Genomic DNA, 20,485 nt, shown 5'->3' with positions numbered 1-20,485 from the left:
AAGAGGAGTGGAAGTAACTCCTGGTTGCTTTCCGTATTTCAACCAGTCCTTCTTCCCTGCCTTCTTCAGCCTCTCCTGTGTTTACCAGCCCCATTCGTCACAGGGTCTGCTTTTGGCTGTTGTTTTTTTACACCACAAACATTTCTCCTTAGCCACTCTAGTGGAAGAAGCCAAACCAACCAACATGGTAACCACATCTTACTGGATGCCTTGTCTTCCCTCCTCCCATCCCCAATTTTCTCACCCTTTTTTTTCATAGATATGGCCAACGGGATCACTATCGACTGGGCTTATGACCATGACATCAAATATTCATTTACCTTTGAGCTTCGGGACACAGGGATTTATGGCTTCTTACTACCCGCCAGTCAGATCATCCCCACAGCGGAAGAGACCTGGCCAGCCATCCTGGCCATCATTAAACATGCCTATGATAACCCCTACTAGCAACTCTAGGTACAGCCACAGCCTGAGGAAGAAGCTTCTTTCTCTGCCCAACCCAGGCCTATCCCCAGAACCAGAGTTGTTCCTTTCCTTTGTCTCCACATCTATCCAACCTCCCCTTGTTCTTTCTCCTTCAAACAATAAAAACAAGTTTTAACCCCGTTTCCCGCCTCTGAAACTGAGATTCTCTTTCTCATACCTGGGTATGTCCATCATCCTTCAGCATCAGAATTTTCTGGCAGAGGGGAAGGGAGGGAGATCCTTTACCTCAGTACTGAAGTATCGAATGACTTACAGAGGGAGTTTAAAAAAAAGAGTACAGAAATATCCATCTGGGCCCCCTGAAAGCTACCCTAAGTTCAAAGCACATTTTTAGTTAAACTACAAAGCATAGCTTATGTTATACTAACCAGAGGACAAATTATTAAAAACCAGAAGACTTGTAATTAAGAAATGTGTCGATATAAATGGCAACAAAAATGATCTGTATGCACTCCCTAATAGTACAGAGTACTGTGGTACAGCAAGAGGGAGAATGTGAAAAGGGAATGGGATAGCTAGGTTTTGCAGTGGATAGAACCCTGGACCTGCCATCAGGAAGGCCTGAGTTCAAATTTGGCCTCAGAGACTTACTAGCTGTGTGGCTCTGGGTAAATCAAGTAACCTCTGTTAATGAGATAATAATTGTAGAGTGCTTGGCACGTAGTCAGTGTTATATCAATGTTGTTTAGTCACTTTTCAGGTCTCTGACTCTTCATGACCCTTTTGGGGGGTTTTCTTGTCAGAGGTACTGGAGTGGTTTGCCATTTCCTTCTCCAGCTCATTGTACAGGTGAAGAAACTGAGGCAAACGGGGTTAAGTGACTTGTTCAGGGTCAGTCAGCTAGTGTCTGAGGCTGGATTTGAACTCAGTAAGATAAGTCTTCCGGACTCCAGGCTCTGCATGCTATCCACCTAGCACCTAGCTACCCATGTCAATGTTAGCTATTATTATTTGTGAAGTGCTTTGCAAACCTTAAAGCCCTGTGGAAGTACTATTTATGGTTGTTATTATCTAGCATTCTTCCTCCATCTTGTATTTACAAAATTGAATGGCTAGATTTTCAGTCAAGAAATCCCCAGATTTCAAGTCCTACCTCAGACCTGAAAGTTACTAAACCTACTGGAGATTCATCTGTAAAATGGGGATAATAATAGACCTACCTCCTAGGGTTGCTGTGAGGATCAAATGAGATAAACTTTGCAAAGTGGCAAAGCGCTATCTAAATACTAGCCATTATTATCAGTTTTGCAGGCACAGGTATGGGAACGTGTGTGGCCAGGGTGATATGATGAGGAGAGGGTACATGTATAAGGTACATTGAGAGTTAGAGGCAATTTGCATCCCTGAGGATGGTGCTGTGACACCCAAGGAGGATGCTAGAAATCCTTGCCTCCCCAGTGCTGTTGGCTGGTCCTTCTAAGGAGATGCTGCTCCAGGGATAGCTTGAGTCTGCCTGGGCGCCCCCGGGCTAGGCTAGCAGAGCTCCGTAACCCCTGTTGCTAGACAGCTCTTGGGCGCCACCTCACGTTCTGCAGAAGAAGCAGCTTTTTACCATCTCCCCTTTTTTGTTTGTTTTGGGTTTCCCCCAGCTCTTTTAGCACATCGCCTTAGGGGGTAACTATCTGGTGATTTAAACCTCAAAGCCAAGGCTAGAAGCAGAAATCCTCAGGCTTAGGTGAAACCTGTCTTCTGAACTCCTTTGATTATGTCTAAAACTTCTACTCTGGGAGTTCAATCTCTCATTTAGATTAAGAAAATCCCTTTCAACTCTTTTTTACCCCCATGATGCTAATGGGAGGGTTGAGTTGTCTACGTAAAACAATACTCCAGAGTTTCAATTAGTCAGACTTGAAACATAGGGAAGTCTAGAGACCTTTCTGTCCTGCATGCCTTCCAGAACAAAAATCCACACTCTCCTTACACTCCATCTGGTCCCCCCCCCCCCCCAAAAAATGCAGTACTGGAAAAATCACAATTGGTGCACAGATACAGATTCACATAATCAGTGGGCAAATACGCATCCTCAATATTCCAGATGTGTGAAAAGTTCATAGAACATAGCATCTATCTTTTTATCTGAGTAGAATAAAAGTTTCTTGAGGGTTGAGGGTGTTTCATTGTTGTCTCTTTAACCCCCTTGGAGGACAGTTCCTTGCACATAGTAGTCACATAAACGTTTGTTGAATTAAATTTATTTTAATAAATGGAGGAAAGCTGGGGGAGACACAAAATTGAGATTAAAAATGGATGCCTGCCTTTAAGGAACTTGTAATCTATTTATTGGCATAAGAGAACAAATATATATATGTATATATAAGGACCACAGTAATATGAATAAAAAGGAGTGGCACTCCAACAAACTAGTCATGAACAAAGTCGGTTCTGAAGAACTGATAAGGAAACGCACCTTTCCACTCCTAGTAAAAAGGTGGGGAATACAGATCTGGAGCATGGCATCCCCTGGCAGAGCTGGTTACCACATTGGATTTGGCTTCTTCAGCTGGAGTGGCTAAGGAGGAATGTCTATACTATAAAAAGGCAACAACTGAAAGAAAGACAAGTCAGACTAGACTGAGTTCTCCATCCACCACTCATTAGTTGTGTGACCTTGAGCAAATTAACCACTCTGAATCTTGGTTTCTTCATCTGTAATGAAAAAGGGCTGGCTGTAGGTGACTTCTAAGATTCTTTTCAATTCTACTGAAGCTTTAGTGGGCAGCTAGGGGTGCAGGGGATAGAGCACCAGTGCAGGAGTCAGAAGGACCTGAGTTCAAATCTCATCTCAGACACTTGACACTCACTAGCTGTGTGACCTTGGGCAAGTCATTTAACCCCAATTGCCTCATCCTGGGTCATCTCCAGTCATCCTGATGAATACCTGGTCACTGGATTCAGATGGCTGTGGAGGAGAAATGAGGCCGGTGACCTGCACAGCCCTCCCTCACTCAAAACAGAGTCAAGTGCAAGCCCTGTCATCATTTCTCTGATGGCACAGTCTTCTTCGGCAACGAAGGACAAACACAACAACTGAAGCTTTAAGTTGAGGGGGGATGGGTTTGCAATGAGGTATCACACCTAGTTCCACTTGAGAGATGCCTGGGGTTGGAATGAAGCTAATTGACCCATGTGGGAATGGAACTCACAACCTTGGTTCAGTTGACACAGCACTCTAACCACTTACCTAACAGTCAAAAAAGCCACAGAGACCACTTAAGGGTCTGTGGCTTCCTTCCAAGACACTGAAATTGTTCCACAGTCCTAAGTATATTCTGCTTCAGCATCATGGAAAGGAAGTGAGGGGAAGGGATTACATTCTTCACTCTGTTATTAGTTGTGTGACCTTGAGTAAGTCACTTAAATTTCTCTTTGTCTCTGTCCCTCTCTTCTTCCCTTCTCTCTCTCTTTTTTTCATTTCCCTTCTCTTTCTTCCTCTTTCTGTGGCTGTCTCATTTTCTTGGTCTCTCTTCTTTTCCTCCTCCCTAAGAGTCTCTTTCTTTGTTTCCCTATTTCTCAACTCCTCTCTTCCCCCATTCCTCACTCTCCACCATCTCTTTCTTTGTGTCTATCTCTCTATTTCTCTGTGTCTGTCTCTATGTTTATCTCTGTTTGTTTTTCCCTCCCACCCCTTTCATTTTTTCTTCAATACAATGAGGTTAAGAAGGCCTGCCTTGTCAAACGTGGAGCAAATCTCCCCTTCTCTGGGCCTTAGTTTCCTTATCTATAGAATGAGGGAATTGGACAAAATGGCCTCCAAGATCCCCTTCATTTCTACATCTGTGATCCTAACTCACTGGGCTATTAGGAAGAAATATAGGAAGTAATGTATGTGGAAAACACTTGGTAAAATATAAAAGCACATTAACTATGCTCCCCTCTTGTCTTTTTCATAGGATTATAGATTTAGAATTGAAAGGGACTTTAGAGTCCAAGTCTAACCCTTTCATTTTTCATTCATTTATTTATGGAGACAATTGGTGTTAATGACTTGCCCAAGGTCACACAGTTAGTAAATGTCTGAGGCTAGATTTGAACTCAGGTCCTCCTAACTCCAGGGCTGGTGCTTTATCCACTGTACTACCTAGCTGACCCCCTTTCATTTTTATAAATGAGGAAACAGAGTCATAGGAAGATTAAGTGACTTGCCCAGTGTCACAAAATTAATCATTAAAACAGAATTTAAACTCAGTCTAAGTCCAGTGTCCTAGCTACTATACCATATTGTCTCTCTATTCTGATGCTGCATCATGGAAGGTGACCAAAAGTTCTCCAAACTGTTCGAAAACAGAGCTAACACTGGCAGATCCTACCAAGGATTGAAAGACTTTTTGTAGGGCACTGGTCACATCTTATGCTGTATACATTTCTAGAAAGAGCCACGAGGATAGAAGGATGGCCACCAGAAGGATGCTCATCACTAGAAGGTGACCAGGCTTTTTGATTACAGAACTTGTGACCCCTGAGGCAGCAATGGGAGTACCCACTCTGATGTAGTTACAGTTCTTTTAAATTGTATAAGTACTGAACAAAGTGACTGTTCAATTCGGAAGGAGCCTGAGGGTGGTTTTTGGTGTTAGTTACACAGTAGGCTGTAAGTGGATAGGCATGTACTGCCTTCTGGATACTATTTCTGTGCTTTTGGTCACTGGGTTTCTCCACTGGCTGGCTGAGCAGTCATTGGCCTGGTACTGTCCTGGGCTGGTCATGATTTTCTGTTCCAGCACCCTATGTGTAGGTGACAATCCCCATAGATGGGTCACCAAAAGAGAGGAGGTCCTTGATCTCGCTTCACATATCTGGTTGCTTCCAGGTCTAAGGCTAAGATTCCCAGGTCCAGTAACTATGAGTGAGTGGAGTCTAAGGGAATCTTCTCCCAATACAACAGCAACTCACAGTGGTTAAAGGCAGGGCTGACCTAGGAAAGGTGTCAAAATTGGTTTTCCACACCTCCTTTCTCCCTAACTTTCAAAAATGTTCTCCATCTACATGTTGTAACCCTGCTGACTGGGAACTCAGTGCCCTTTACCCATATCTGTCTTCTCTTACTGAGATCCACTCTCTAAATGTTTTCCAACTTCATTCCCTCAAGAGAGACTTAACCCTTTTGGATCCCACTCCTTACTTACCTTAGGTCTCTTTCTTTTTACTGTGACTTATGAAAAGCAAAATGTTCTTACCTCTATGCTGACCTTTCTGGTCCTGAGTTCCCTCTTAATTATTTCTCCCTCTTCTTTTATCTCTCTTTGTTTTTGGGTCTTACCTTTATTACCAGGGCTTTGAGCTGTCCAAGGAAGCATCAATTTCTAAACCTGGTGATCAAAGCCCTTTTACAATATGACTCCAATTTACCTGTCCAGATTTATCTCCTACTATTCTCCTTTGCATACTCTACACTCCAGTCAAACTAGACTATCCTCTATCCTCCATTTTCATCCTCCCTTCTTCTGTCTCTGTACCCTTGTTCATACTCTCTCTCATCCTAGTAGGGATTTTCCCCACCTCCTGTTCCTTCACTCCCAGCCCCTGTTCTGGTCTATTGAAGTGCATCGCTTCCTTCAAGGACCAAGTTAAGGGCTACTTCCTCTATGAAGCCTTTCCCATAACACAATACTTGGACCTCTCCTTTGTATTGATCCTCATTTTCTCTTAAGTTACTAAATGCTTCCTCCCAAAATTACTTCGTATTTGTTTCACATATACCATATACTAACATATATTTCACACATATAACATATATGTATGCACACACATTGGTTCTATGTTACATATGCATGTATAACATGTATATATTTGATATATATTCACACATACTGTATTTCACCGCATGATCATCATCATTGCATAATCATTGCACGCTGCTTTTTCAGTCCAAAAGTTGGTTTATGACCTTTCATTGCATAATTGCTGCATGGTATGATTCTGTTCATCATGCTGCTTAAAAGGTGAACAGTGTAGCAAAGCATTCACCAGAGGCATCTGGAAACACACTTATCTCTTGCAGATTGTGAACATGAGCCTAGAATTCTTAGTGCAGGTGCATTGTCAGTCTTCAGTTTTAACATATATTCACGGGTATTCTGTGCATCCTAATCTTGCACCAAAGACAGTTTAATAATAAATGATTTTTAAAGAATATCAGCACAATTAAAAAAAATGTTTCATGTAAGGGTTGCACCCTACTTTTTTTGCAAAAAAAAATTGGCATAAAGTCTGCAATGATTATGCGGTAAAATATAGTATATATTCACCTGTCTCCAGTAATGAGATGTAAGCTTTTTGAGGGCAGAGGCTGCTTCAATTCTGGCTGTGTCTGCAGCACCTAAAAGAACACGTAACAGGGGTTTGGTTGATTGAAGTATATAGTGTAAGTACGATTATCTGCATTTTACAAAAGAGGAAACTGAAGCTGTGAAAAACAGGGTTATATATTTCACTGGATTTTAGAGTCACCTGGCCTGTTTTCAGATGCTGGTTCTGCTCTCTGTGAAGGCCTGGTACAAGTTACTTCCCTACCTTTTTCTAGGCCTCAGTTCCCCTACCTGAAATACAAGGGAGCTGAACTACGACCTCTTCTAATTTAAGGACAACGACTTCCACTCTAAGCCACAAATTGACTCCTTGTTCTTTCTCCCAAAATATTGTTGGGCCTCCCAAAATGTAGGGCCTGAGAATAGGGACCCAGCTTACCATATCCTCAGGACAGCTCTGTTTGTGAGAGAGTAGGAACGGTCTCAGCTGTAGGTCTATGGGGTAAGGAGGCAAATCAGTATAGAGAGCAGGGTGGAGAGCTACAGGTCCCTCTTCCATGGGAGCAAAGGACTCCAGATGTCCCAAGATATCTGTTTACTCTGTGATCAGAAATGTAACCCTGTATCTCCAGCTGAAAGCGTTCCCTCTCTCCTCAGATTTGCCCCATTCTTTGTCCTTGTCACATCCTTCCTTGTGTCATACTTACTTGAGTTTGGACACTCTCCCCTCCCCCATTAGATGGTAAGCTTCACAGTCAGAGACTGTCGTTTTTTCCCCTCTGTCCCTACCCCCTTGCACAGAACTTGGTTTGTGGAACTGCGGAGAATGAGAGTTTCATCATCCGAAATTCTCTAGGTGCCAGACCTTCTAACTCCCAGCTATGTTTGCTCAGTAATCTGAGATATGGCCTTTGCTGAAAACCACAGGAAAAAGCAGGAATAGAGGTCTGGGTCACCTAAAACTCAGCCCAGCCCCTGCTGAGAGTCAAAGGGTTGAAACTCAGCCTATCTCCCCAGCTGGCCCATTCTCAGTGCTTTATCAGCAAGGGCAGAAAGCCCTCAGAGTTTAGGGGATAGGGTTGGAGAGTGATCTATCGTGGGACTGAGAGCAGGTGAAAGGGGTGGAGCCAATACAGTCTGCCTTTCTGGAGGTCAACTGGTCTTCACTGGGCTGAGTTTAAAAGCCTTGGACTCTTTCTCCTTACCTCAGAATGAGTTTCCTGAGTAGCTTCACCATGAAGGGACTGCTGGTTCTGAGTGCTGTGTTCCTGGCTGTGTTTGGCAAGGAGGATTTTTCTGGGTAGGTGGTTGGATGAGGGAAAGAAAGGTCATACCCTCTGGGTCTTAGGAAAGGGAAGAGTCTCTCAGTTCCTGCTTAAAGCCTGGAAGGGACAGGTGGATGGATGAAGGAAAGACATTGTAAGGGAGAGGGCCAGTGTGCCCCTTGAGAGATAGAAAGACTAAAGACACTGCTGGTCAGTGAGGCCTGTTTTCTTAAGGACTGTCTCTTGGGGCTGAAGAAAGATACACAGATTGAGAAGGAATCCACAGGAGAGAACTGAGCCACATTGGGAGGGGGATGTTAGAGACCCAATTTTGAGAAGGTGGGCAAGTGTGTTCTCAGGACTCTAAAGGAAGAGAAAGAGAAGGGTCTCTGGAAGCAATGTGGAATGTTGGATGGACATGGAATTGGGGAGCCTTGGGTTCAAATTCAGCCTCAAATATTAGCGATGTCATTTACCTTTCTGTGCCTCAGTTTCTTCCTCTGTAAAATAAGATTGGAGTTGATGGCCTCTTGAAATCTTTCAACTCTAAAATTCTATTGCTATGATCCTTAGTTGCTGAGACTGCCTTACTTCTGGGATGCCTTTCCTTTTACCTTCTCTGGCCCCTAGACCTTCACATACATACAGCACACACACACACACACACACACACACACACATGCACACCACTATTCCCTTCCACTTTTGAATCATGAACCACTTCATCTCCTCTTTTTTTCTTCTCAGTTGTTTCAGTCATGCCCTACCTACTCTTCATGACTCCATTTGGAATTTTCTTGGCAAAGATATTGGGGTGGTTTGTCATTTCCTTCTCCAGCTCATTTTACAGATGAGAAAATTGAGGCCAACAGGGTTAAGTGACTTGCCCAGGGTCACACAGCTAGTCTGAAGCCAGATTGGAACTCAGAAAGATGAGTCTTCTTGACTCCAGGGCCAGCACTCTTTCCACTGTGCCACCTAGCTGCTTGCCCCTTTCTTTACCTAAAGGGAAATTTAGGGCCATTGTGGGGAGTCCTACCTGTGCTAGGAACACCACCTCAGTGTCCATGGCTCTCCAACCAAGGAGAGAGTGGAAGCTCACCCTGCCCTGACATAGGCAGATAGGGTGGTGACAGCGTGGAGGTCAGTAGGGAAACTTAAGAAGTAGGAAAGAGATCCAGGGTTCCTCCAGGCCATGCCACTCAGTCACCTGCTCTGCCCCTGCACAGGCACCAAGTCCTCCGAATCTCAGCAGCCGATGAAGCTCAAGTAGAGAAGGTGAGGGAGCTGGAGGAGCTGGACCATCTCCAGGTAAGAGGACTGTGGTCCTGGAGTCACCTTTCTGGGAGAAAAACTCTTCCTACAAGGTCCAAGTATGGCTGAGATACAGAACTTGACCCCGTCCCTGCTTCCTCCAAACTCTCTGCCCTATCCAGACTCCCATTCTGAGCCCCAACAGTTTCTTGTTTCTATCTTAGGGTTCAGGCTGTTCCCTTTGGAGATTCTGGGCCTTTGGGGCTGAGTGGTGCCCATGGAGCTAATGCTGCTAATTCCATGGGATGGAAAAGTATGGACTAACCCTTCTCAGAAAAATAAACTGCAAAGACAGTGGGGGGAGGGAAGTGAAAAGAGCCCTAAGTAGGGGTCATGGGTTTTGACTCTGCCACTCATTAGCTGTGTGACTTTGAGCAAATCTCTTGACTACTCTGAGCTGCAGTTTCTTCTTCAAGAGTGAGGGGGTTAGTCTAGAATTTATAAGATCCCTTTCTGCTCTAACATTTTGTAACATAAATGCTGTATTCCTGTGCTTATGGACATGATGGTGTAGGCTAATGATAGTTAATTTAAGTGGATTCAAGACTGGTTGAAAGATTAAACCCATAGAGTAGCCATTAATTGTCCAAGGTCAATACATCAACAGTTCTTTACCAGAGTTTCCCAGAGCTCTATGCTCGGCTCTGTGAGGTTCAACATTTTTATCAAACACATGAAAAAAGGCATTGATATTTGAGGATTAATTCAGGTTAGGAAGTTTAGCTAACTCCTTGCAGACCAAAGTCAGGATCCAAAAAGACTTCTGCACACTAAAATATTGGGCCAAATCCTATAAGAATAGGAATAAATGTAAATAGGAATAAATATTAATTACAGTTGATTTTGAAAAGTCGGCTTCACACATACAAATTGGGGGTAGGGTTAGCTAGACAGCATTTTGTCTGAAAAAGATCCAAGGGTCCCCATAGACCACAAGGTTAGTATGAGTTGACCATATTGCTCATGTTGGTATGAGTTGTTCATAACAGAGCAGCCCCAAAAGCCAAAGCAATCTTAGGGTGCCTCAAGAGAGGCATACTTTCCAGGTCTAGGGAGGTGAGTTCCTTTGTGAAACCATAGCTGGTATATTGTGTTCAGTTTTGGGAGTCAAATTTTAGGAGGACCATTGAAAACATGGTCTTGGAGCCTGAAGATGGATAACCAGAATAGTGAAGTGCCATATAAAGATCAGTTGAGGATGTGGGGATGTTTCTCCTGGAGAAATGAAGCCAGAGAGGAGTCATGAGAGCTGTCTTCAGGCATTTGAAGGGCTGTCATTTGACAGTGGAATAAGATTTTTCTGCTTGGCCCCAAAATGCAGAACTAAGGACCAGTAGATGGAAGTTCCAGTGAGTCCAATCAAGTCAACAGGCATGGCACCCGCTAGGAGTCAGGCACTGTGCTAAGTGCTGGGATACAAAAATGCAAAGAGTTCTCAGTCTAATGTAACTCAGTCTAATGTAATGTTCTCAGTCAATATAACTACATACAACAAGTCATACACAGGATAAATTAGGAGTGATCTGGAAAGGCACTAGCATTGCGGGGCAGGGGCATGTCAGGAAAAGCTTCTTGCTGAAGATGGGATTTTAGCTGGAACTTGAGATAAGCCAGGAATGGGAGACAAGGAAGGAGAGAATCCCAGCTGTGGGGGACAGCCAAGGAAAAGGTGTTGCAGATTGAAGTTTGTTGTAATGAAAATCTTCCTAAACAACAAAGCTACCTCAGAGTGGAATGACTGCTTTCACCCTTGCTAGGGATCTTCTTGTACACTATATAGTCACTATACTCAGGGATGCTACAAAGGAATGGATTTTTGTTGAGACATATGTTTGACTCGATAGATGGCTTTGATGGTTCCTTCTACCTCTTTTTAAAAAATTTCTCCCTTTTCTGCTCCTATTCCTTTACATCTCTCCTTACAAAGGTCCCCAGATACTTCACTCTTTTTTCTCCAGCTCACCTGTATGCCCCTTTCTTCCCATTCATATCTTCTCTATCCCATTTTCTGGTATACTCTCCCTGTTCTATAGAATCTCCTAGGCTCAGGTCATCACAGAAATCATGTTTTCTCTTCTGGATTCTCCTAGCCTGTGATCTAAATCCCAATAAGGGAAATTTTAACCCACACGTTCTCCTTCCTCCCCCTGGCTATGTATTCCTCTCTTTGTCTTGGTGTTCTAGCCAGCACACCTCAGACCCCCTGTGACAGTTGCCGTTTTTGTCCTCTACAGCTGGATTTCTGGAGTGGTCCCTCCCACCCCTCCCTTCCCATCGATGTCCGTGTGCCCTTCCCTAGTGTCCAGGCTGTCAAAGTGTTCCTGGAGTCTAATGGCATCAAGTATTCTATCATGATTGAGGATGTGCAGGTAATTGAAGAATGGGTGCCCATTGGTTGGGGAGGGCAGAAGGGGAATCAGCATGTCATCGAGGACCTAGAACTCTGGTCTCTTTATCAGGGGATATCTCAGTCCCCAATTCTCAATTCCTAATTCCTGAACCCAAAGCAAGTGGGAAAGGAAGAAAATTTTATCTTTGGGCTACTTTTTGTCATTCCATTACCCTCAGTCACCCACTCCCAAGTGCTCTGTTGTCATACTCCATGCCCTTTCATTATCCATTGACCTGCTCCTGCTCTCAAGCCCCGTTTTGTAACAAACTATTCTGATCAACTAACCCTCGCTAAGTAAGGGAACCCCTCCCTTCTTTTCCAAGTCAGATATGTACTATTCAATAAAGGCCTTCTGGAAATTCTTGTGTGTCTTCACATACATATGACTCCAGTGCTGGGAATGGATGGGAGAGGTGGCACCTATCCCAGAATAGCAATAGGATGGGAAGGTGGTACCTTGGCAGGACAGGGGGGTGGTGAGGTGTTTGAATGGCCAGTGGGCATCCGATTCTACTATCTAGGTGACTACCTGCTTCACCTGTGTGTTGGGTCAGCAGAGTTGAGCCAGAATTACCTGGTTCTGTTTTTAGCAACTCTTACCAAGGAGATAAGAGGAATGGTGGGGAGAATGAGGAGTAGACTCTTTCTTAACAATTGTCTCCCCCAATTTTCCAGCTGCTCCTGGACGAGGAACAGGAACAGATGCTTGCCTTCCGGTCAAGGGCACGCTCCACAGACACCTTCAATTATGCCACTTATCACACCCTGGAGGAGGTAAGGGCCTCAGACAGATAGCCTCAAACTATGGGTATGTGCCACTGACTGGTCCCTTGAACACAAAATAGTACCCTTCCCCTGCTGCACAGCAAGGCCTCCAGAAATGCTCTCAGATGATGGACTTATATCTGAGAATCAGTTATTAGAGGTTAATAGCCTCTTGTTGTTGATGCTGTAGAGGACTAGGCTGGTCTGGGCTGGTCTCATAGCATAGTAGAGAGAATGCTGGATTCTGCCAGCAGAAAGACATGGGCTCAAATCCTGCTCTATACACATAAAAGTGTGCAACCATGGACAAGTAAATTAACCTTCCTGAGCCTCAGTTTCCTCAGTAAAATGGGGATAATAATAGCACCTGCCTCAGAGGGTTGTAGTGAGGATCCAATGAAATAATGTATAAAGTGAACCTGAGTATTATATTAATATTAGCTGTTTTTTACTGTTGTTTTCCTCTCTCCTTCTGAGAGGGGTGTGTGTGTGTGTGTGTGTGTGTGTGTGTGTGTGTGTGTGTGTGTGTGGTCTAGGGGATCTCTGAATGCTCAATTTGGCTGGGTTTTGTGGCTCCCAGAGGATTTGGGGATGATATATCTCTCATCGTTTTTTGGACTCATATCCTAATACCTACAACAAAGGGACACATCAAGATGCTTGGGGGAAGAAGGAATCAGGTCCTCAGGAGCCATGACGGCTCTTCTGGGGTCCAATGGAAAGAACTAGACTCAGCATCAGAAGACTGGTGTTCTCAGTCCAACTCTGCCGCGTGCCACCTGTGGGATCTTGAATATCTTTAAAATGAAGATAATAATACAACCTACACCATCTTCCTCATGGCAGTGCTGGGAGGATCTCATGAGATAATGTAAATCTCAAAGCATTCTCTCCTTTCTATGCCTTTGTTTATAGATCAACGAATTTATAGATCTGCTGGTGGCTGAGAATGCAAACCTTGTCAGTAAGATTCAAATTGGCAGCAGCTACGAGGGCCGCCCCCTCAATGTTCTGAAGGTACCAGAAGCCTGGATACCCATGTGTTCTTAGCTCCTCCTCCGTTCCGCCCCTGCCCTAGACACAACCATAACCACACACTCAGATATATCCATTCATGCCCAAGAACATTTATGTATTTTTAATCATACAGAGTTAATCGTGCATATGTGCATGTACCCACACAAACAGACACAGTCTCACAGGTGACCCAGATATTTCCAGGCTAATATTTTTCTTAAGAATATCTTGGATTCAGGTGAAGTCTCTTGCTTCCATACTTCCCACATGGGATTTAGAGATTGCACAGAGCCATAACAAGGACAGGGCAACAAGAGTTTTGTCTCAGGACACAAAAATTTAGAGGGTGCCAAAAAAAAAGCTAAGTAATGATTTTTAAAGATAGCATTTTGAACACATTTGTAATCCTTGAACAGTGTTAAGCAAAGTAGTTTGGGAGGGAAGGTCCTAGCAGTAGGAGGGAATCAGGAAAAACTTTGTTAGAAGATGGAGCTTGACTAGCATTTTAAAAGAATGCAGAGGGCAGGAGAGGACAGGGAAGGAGAGAATACATTCTAGGCGTGGGAGGCAGGGGGCAGCCAGTGTAAAGTCACAGAGATGGAGAAAGAGAGTAGAAGAGAGGAAACCACTTTGGCAGGATCTCAGTGCATGGGAGGAGGAGTAATGAGGTGGGAAATATAGTTCAGGGCCAGGTTACATAGGGGTTTAAAAGTTAAACAGTGGAGTTCATATTTCATCCTAGAGACAATAGGGAGTCAATGGAGTTGGTTGAGTTTAGAGGGTACAAAAACAAACTCACATGGTGAGATTTGCTCTTATTACTCTGGTAGCAATGTATAGGATAGGCTGAAATGGGGAAAGACTCAATCAAGGCAGGGAGAGTGATTAGGAGGCTGTTCTAATAATCTGGGGGAGAGGTGACAAGGGCCTGATTTAAAGTGATATAGCTGTATGACTGGAGAGAAGGGGGTCAGATGTTAGAAATCTTGTGATGGTAGAAACAACAGATCTGCTCTGGTGCAGGCCCAGGGTGCCAATGCAAAGCAGCTCCTCCTGAGAACGGAACTCTGACTTGTAGAATAGATTCCATCTCTTGGGGGTTATTTGCAGCAGAGATGCCTCCCTCATCCCAAGTTTTAACCTGTCTATCCCTTCAGCCTCAGTGATGGCTAAAGGAAAACCTCTAGAGCTCCTTATCGCCTGTCTTTGCTAAGGTTTCATGACAGATTCAGAGAAATGGGGCAGATGTCATTTCAAGACTTCTTTCTGGAGATCACTTGGTCCGTGAGGCGATAATGATGCTTTTTTCATGCTTCCACTTGCATAGAGAGACGCAGAGTGTGTTGGCAGGGATAAGATAGAATGTCATAGCTGGCTTTAAGTATTTGGAGGGTCATTCTGAGGGACAGAGAGACGCAGAGTGTGTTGGCAGGGATAAGATAGAATGTCATAGCAGGCTTCAAGTATTTGGAGGGTCATTCTGAGGGACAGAGAGCCTAGAATTATTTTGCTTGGTTCCAGAAGGCAGAACTACATAGATTTAGGCTTGAGGTATAGAAAGTTTTCCTAACAATTTGAATGGTCAAAGTGAAAAGGGGGCTGCTCAGAGAGGATCCCCCTCCTGCAAGCTCTTTAGGGGGAGATTGGATAACAATTTCTTGTTGTTGATGCTCTAGAAGGCTAGGCTGGGCTAGGCTAGCCTAGATTGACCCCTGAATGCATTTCGGACTGAGATTCTGGGATTGCTGTTATCATCAGGCATGGTGCCTGGTCCCAGCCCTCCCTTCAGAATACCAGGATATGTGATAGCAGAGAGGGAAGCTTCCTAGCCCTGGGTGATTGGCATAGGCTCTGCAGGCACCTCATTCTGGTGCACATCTAAGAGAATAGGACAGGGGAGGGAGAAGTTTCTAGTATCAGCTTTTTACCTGTAGAGAAAATGAGTCTTGGAGTTCAGAATGCAGATCCGCTGAGGGAGGCAATCATTAGTTGAGAAACTGTACTGAACTTTATCCCTCTCTTTCTTCTCCAGTTCAGTACTGGGGGAACTAATCGCCCTGCCATCTGGATTGACACTGGCATCCATTCTCGGGAATGGGTCACCCAGGCCAGTGGAGTTTGGTTTGCTAAGAAGGTAAGACCTGGAGATTGGATTAAGAAGGAAGGGAAAGTCATTCACTATCTGAACTGGGAAAAAGGAATATGGCCCCCGAGTGACCTGCAGACATTATGCTCCAAAAGAGTGCCTTCAGGTCTGCTTATCCAAGGTTCCATTCCTGCTGGGGTCATTACTTCCCATGCCTTCAGAGGGGCCAGGCAAAATTGGGTACTACTATTGATTTCAAGAATCTGGGTCTTGTTAGTCTGAGTCACACGCCCAGGAGTGAAGCCGACTCTTCTCTGTATCCCACTCCTCCCTTTCTCCCTAGGATACCCCCCTCTTTGTTCTTATTTTGTCCCCCTTTCACCTAGATCACTGAGGACTATGGCCAAGATAAGACACTCACCGCCATCCTGGATTCCATGGACATCTTCCTAGAGATTGTCACCAACCCTGATGGTTTTGCCTTTACCCACTCCTCGGTATAGTGCCCTTCCCTGGCCCCAAGTTCCTTGGCTTCTAGGAGGGCTCTCCTAGCTAGTTCCATGGTCCTTGGAAAAAGGACAGCCTCAGGAGCCACTGAGGGTCCACCAATTCTTGGAGACAAAGGGTGGACTGGTGGGCCCTTGCCTTATTGGGACACCTCCTACCTGCTGGTCCAATCACAAGAGGGCAACTCCATGCTTTCTTCACTTTCTGCCCATTGGAAGTCAGCGTGCTCCCTACTACAATCCCATATCTCTTAATTATTGAATTTGCTGGCTTAATCCCTACTTCCCCATCCTTCCTCCTGCTGTACATAGTGACGGTATTCTTATTTCCTGGATAGAGCCGAAATAAAAGGGCTCTTTGTGCTCATTTTCGGATCCCACCTACTCCACAAAGTCCTTCCTTATGACTTTAGCCCAGTCTGATATCCCTCTTTTCTGAAGTACTGATGCCCTCATTTATAGTCAGTCCCACATGACTGAACTCTAAATTGTTATCTAATGGTTTGGCCTAGGTTAATTCTGTCTCCCTAGTCAGGTTATAAACTCATGAAGATCAGGACCCATTTCTCCTTGTGTATTACCCAGCCCAGTACTGGGCATTTTTGTTGGTTGATTGATTTTCCCTTCTTTGTTTCAGAACCGCATGTGGCGTAAGACCCGGTCCATTTCTGCTGGATCCAGCTGCATTGGTGCGGACCCCAACAGGAACTGGGATGCTGGCTTTGGATGTAGGTCAACACAAGGCTCCTGGGTGGGACCAATGAGCCAATCAATCAACAAGAATTTATTAAGTGACTACTCTGGACCAGGCATGGTGTGAGGTTCTGGAGTTACAAGTACACAGAAAATGAGATAATCCCTCCTCAGAGGAAAGTTACAGTCCAATTCGGCAACAAACACAAGTAAATATAAATACAGCACAAGTACAGAGTTCACAAGTACAAATATGCTTGTTGCTGTTCAGTCATGTCTGACTCTTTGGGACCCCTTTGTGGGGTTGTCTTGGCAAAGAGACTGGAGGGGTTTGCCATCTCCTCCTTTAGTTCATTTTACAGTTGAGGAAACTGAGGCTAACAGAGTTAAGTGACTTGCTCAGGGTTACACAGCTAATAACTAACTGAACCGGATCTAAACTCAGGTCTTCCTGATTCCAGGCTTAGTGTTCTATCCACTGCACCGCCTAGTTGTCCTATACAAATACATACAGAATAGTTAAATAAAGGTAATTTAGGAAGGAGAGAGGGCTGGACGTTGGGGGGCTCAGGAAAGGCCTCCTGCAGAAGCTAGTACTTGGGCTACATCTTAAAGGAAAGAGGGTCTCAATGAGGCAGGGGCAAAGAGCACAGATTTGGAGTGGGGAGGGGCTTGGTGAAGTTCTTCTTATGTGCTAAAACTGAGGATCCACATCCAAGAAACAATATGGCCCCTGCCCTCCCATGGAGAAAGACAATATATGAAGGGTTCCCAGAGGGGCCATCCAGGAGTATGGTGCAGAGATGGCCAAGAAGCAACATAGGGGTCAGGTTCTGGGCAACATAAGGCAAAGGCTCATCAATCAGAGTCCAGTATCCCCAAGCATTCTAAGTTTCTAGACCTTTTTTGGTGGTATGAATCCTTTTGGCTATCAGGTGAAAACTATGGAAACCTCAGGATAATGTTTTTAGTACATAAGATGTATAGAATAGTAATGAAAACCAATTATATTGAAATGCAGCTATTGAATTTTTTTTTTTTAAAGTTATGGTGGGGTAGCTAGGTGAAAAATGGATAGGGCACTGGCTCTGCCGTCAGGAGGACCTGAGTTCAAATCTGACCTCAAACATTTGCTGTGTGACCCTGGACAAGTCACTTAACCCCAATGGCCTAAAAAAAAAAAAAGTTAATTGAGCCCAGGTTAAGAAGCCTTGTTGTGGTTCAACCCTTCATTTTACAAAAGAAGAAATGGAGGCTCAGTTAAATAATTTGCCCAAGTTCATAGTGAGTGACAGAGAAAGGTTTAGAAACTGACTCCAAATCCATTGCTCAGTTTTACGGGACAGAACAAGCCTTTACAGTGGAATCAAGAACTCTGTTCTGAGTGGGGAGGGGTGATGGGAGGTCAGCTGAACCTCCTGAAGCCAGGGATTGTTCCCCAAGGAAAGATGTTGAGGGCTGCCCCCAGTCTGAACAAGGAAATCCCAAGAAATGGAGTGACAATGAGAAGGATGTATTTAGGGATATTCTAGTTTAATCCTCAACAAATCCCCTATCTGTCGACAGCATTTATATGGTACCTACCATGTGCCAGGTACCGTGCTGAGCCCTTTACAAATATCAGCATGAGAGGTGGGTACTATTATTAATCCCAACTTGCAAATGAGGAAACTGAGGCAAATAGAGGTTAAAAGACTTGCCCAAGCTAGTGAATATCCAAGGCTACAACTGAACTCAAGTCTTCCTGACTCTAGGCCCAGAATTCTATTTGATTTTTTCTCTCTGTCTCTCCATCTCTGTCTCTCTCTCTCCCTCTCTCTGTCTCTGTCTCCCTCCCTCTCTTTGTCTCTGGCTTTCTCTGCCTCTCTCCCTTTTGGTCTCTCTCTCTCTTCCCCCCGTCTCTCTCTTTCCCTCTCTGTCTCTCCCTCTTTCTTTCCTCTGTCTCTCCTCTCTCTGTTTTTCCCTCTCTTTCTCTTCTTCTCTCTCTTTCTTTTCTCTGCCTCTCTCTTCTCTTTGTCTCTGTCTCTCTCTGTCTCTGTCTCTCTCTGTCTCTGTCTCTCTCTCTGTCTCTCGCCCTCTCTTCACAAAATAGTAACAAAATTGTTGTTCTGCTTTTCTTGTTTGTGGTTTTTTTAAGCATTTTAAAAATAGGTTTTTATTGATGCTCTTTTTTCATATCAGTTACCACCCCCTAACTCACTCCCCTAACTTCCCAACCTAGCATCATTATTCTAGAGAGGGATTCATCAGTATTCTCTGTGTTCCCTTTCCAACTCAGGTCCAACTGTGCTGGACCTAGAACTTAAAGCATTACAGTCTCTACCCTCCCAATGACTCCCATCTGCCACTATGAATCCTCCCTATAGGGGTGGTTCTCACCCCACTCCTTTCCACTTTTCCTTGCCACCCCACCCCCACCCCAAGCAAAACGATGCAGTAAGAAAAGCTACTGACTTTGGTTTAGAAAATGCTATCTTGTTTTGTTTTCTACAGTGTCTGGAGCCAGCAGCAACCCCTGTTCAGAGACTTACCACGGCAAGTTTGCCAACTCAGAGGTGGAGGTCAAGTCCATCGTAGACTTTGTGAATAGCCACGGGAACATCAAGGCTTTCATTTCCCTCCATAGCTACTCTCAGCTTCTTCTCTACCCTTATGGATACACCACTGCCCGGGCTACCCACCAGGCAGAGCTGGTACGTCTAACCCTCTGCCCAATCCTCACCCCAGCCCTTACCAACATGTTCAAAGGAATAGTTAATTGTCTTCTTTACACTCTTGATTTTTATAGACCACATGTGCTGAAAATAAGGCATAGGCGTGTAGTACTTTTCCCTCCTGTTACACCCATGATTCCTCACCAGCTTGGTGCAGTATATCATTTCTTAGTTGGGAAATGAAAGACGTTGGGTACTTTATTGTAGGTTCCAGAGCAAGGTTGAGGTGACCTTCAGGCTCATGGTGAGATTGCTTCACCCTGCCTTCTTGGTGGACAGGAAGGAGCCTGGCTAATGGAATATTGAGTGTCTTCTAAATGCTCTGTTGTGGGTCTGCCCATGAAAACACCACAGACAAAGGGCTGAACAAAACAGATCTGGGGAACACAAGGTCGCTCTGCCCCTGGGTGGACTGTCTGGGCGGGCTGGTTCATTTGGATATGTTGCCTGAGGCAGGGTGCCTCCAGCACCCACCCTCCTCAATGGATGCTGAGCCAGGGTTTCTGCGCCAGTCATGAGATTCTTATTCTCCAGCCATTCTCCCTCTTTCCCATCTCTAATTTCATAGACCCCATGTGTTCTCAGAAGATCTTTATTTATTGTTATGACCCGTACATGTGTGTGTATGTGCGTGTGGAGGTCTCACTCTTTTTTTCCTTCAAGGATGCGCTGGCCAAGGTTGCAGTGGAAAACCTGGCTTCTCTGTATGGGACCAAGTACAAGTATGGCAGCATCATCACCACTATCTGTAAGTGACCCCAGTGGCTCCCACCTAGAGACACACCAGAGGGAAGGTGTTTGGTCTAGGCTCTCCCTGCCCTCAGAGAGTAGGTCAGGGGGAGGAAGTAATCCATGGAATGAATCAGGCCTGGGCACTGGGCACTGAATACTGGAAAGGTGAGAAGGGACTGACCAAACTGATCCAGCTATTATAATGGGAAGAACAGTGGTTATTCCCAGTCCCCCAATGGGACTGGTCATTTAGAATTGGGGTCCTTAACC

At 44.7% G+C, this 20,485-nt stretch overlaps 2 protein-coding genes across 5 annotated transcripts in view; both read left to right on the top strand.

Moving 5' to 3' along the window:
* Nucleotides 1-608, top strand: part of LOC140533238 (carboxypeptidase A5-like) — a 28,238-nt gene extending 27,630 nt beyond the window's left edge. For all 4 annotated transcript variants that reach the window (XR_011976850.1, XR_011976852.1, XM_072652733.1 and 1 more), the window contains one exon: nt 260-608. Coding sequence is in view for 2 of the 4 variants with exons in the window: in XM_072652733.1 (XP_072508834.1) it covers nt 260-601 (342 nt within the window). In the remaining 2 variants the exon portion in view is untranslated. The remainder of the gene's footprint in view (nt 1-259) is intronic.
* Nucleotides 609-7,755: 7,147 nt separating this feature from the next.
* LOC140533237 (carboxypeptidase A1-like) overlaps nt 7,756-20,485 on the top strand; it is a 16,362-nt gene continuing 3,632 nt past the window's right edge. Inside the window, exons 1-10 of the mRNA XM_072652732.1 lie at nt 7,756-8,031; nt 9,226-9,307; nt 11,545-11,679; nt 12,378-12,476; nt 13,383-13,484; nt 15,517-15,618; nt 15,957-16,067; nt 16,714-16,804; nt 19,263-19,462; nt 20,147-20,231. Of these exons, the coding sequence (XP_072508833.1) occupies nt 7,943-8,031; nt 9,226-9,307; nt 11,545-11,679; nt 12,378-12,476; nt 13,383-13,484; nt 15,517-15,618; nt 15,957-16,067; nt 16,714-16,804; nt 19,263-19,462; nt 20,147-20,231 (1,096 nt within the window). The 5' untranslated portion in view covers nt 7,756-7,942. The remainder of the gene's footprint in view (nt 8,032-9,225; nt 9,308-11,544; nt 11,680-12,377; nt 12,477-13,382; nt 13,485-15,516; nt 15,619-15,956; nt 16,068-16,713; nt 16,805-19,262; nt 19,463-20,146; nt 20,232-20,485) is intronic.

This window comes from Notamacropus eugenii, chromosome 3 (genome assembly GCF_028372415.1).
Source record: "Notamacropus eugenii isolate mMacEug1 chromosome 3, mMacEug1.pri_v2, whole genome shotgun sequence".
NCBI classification, from domain to species: domain Eukaryota; kingdom Metazoa; phylum Chordata; class Mammalia; order Diprotodontia; family Macropodidae; genus Notamacropus; species Notamacropus eugenii.
The sequence above is the reverse complement of the archived record's forward strand: the minus strand, read 5'-3'. Positions and strand labels throughout refer to the sequence as shown.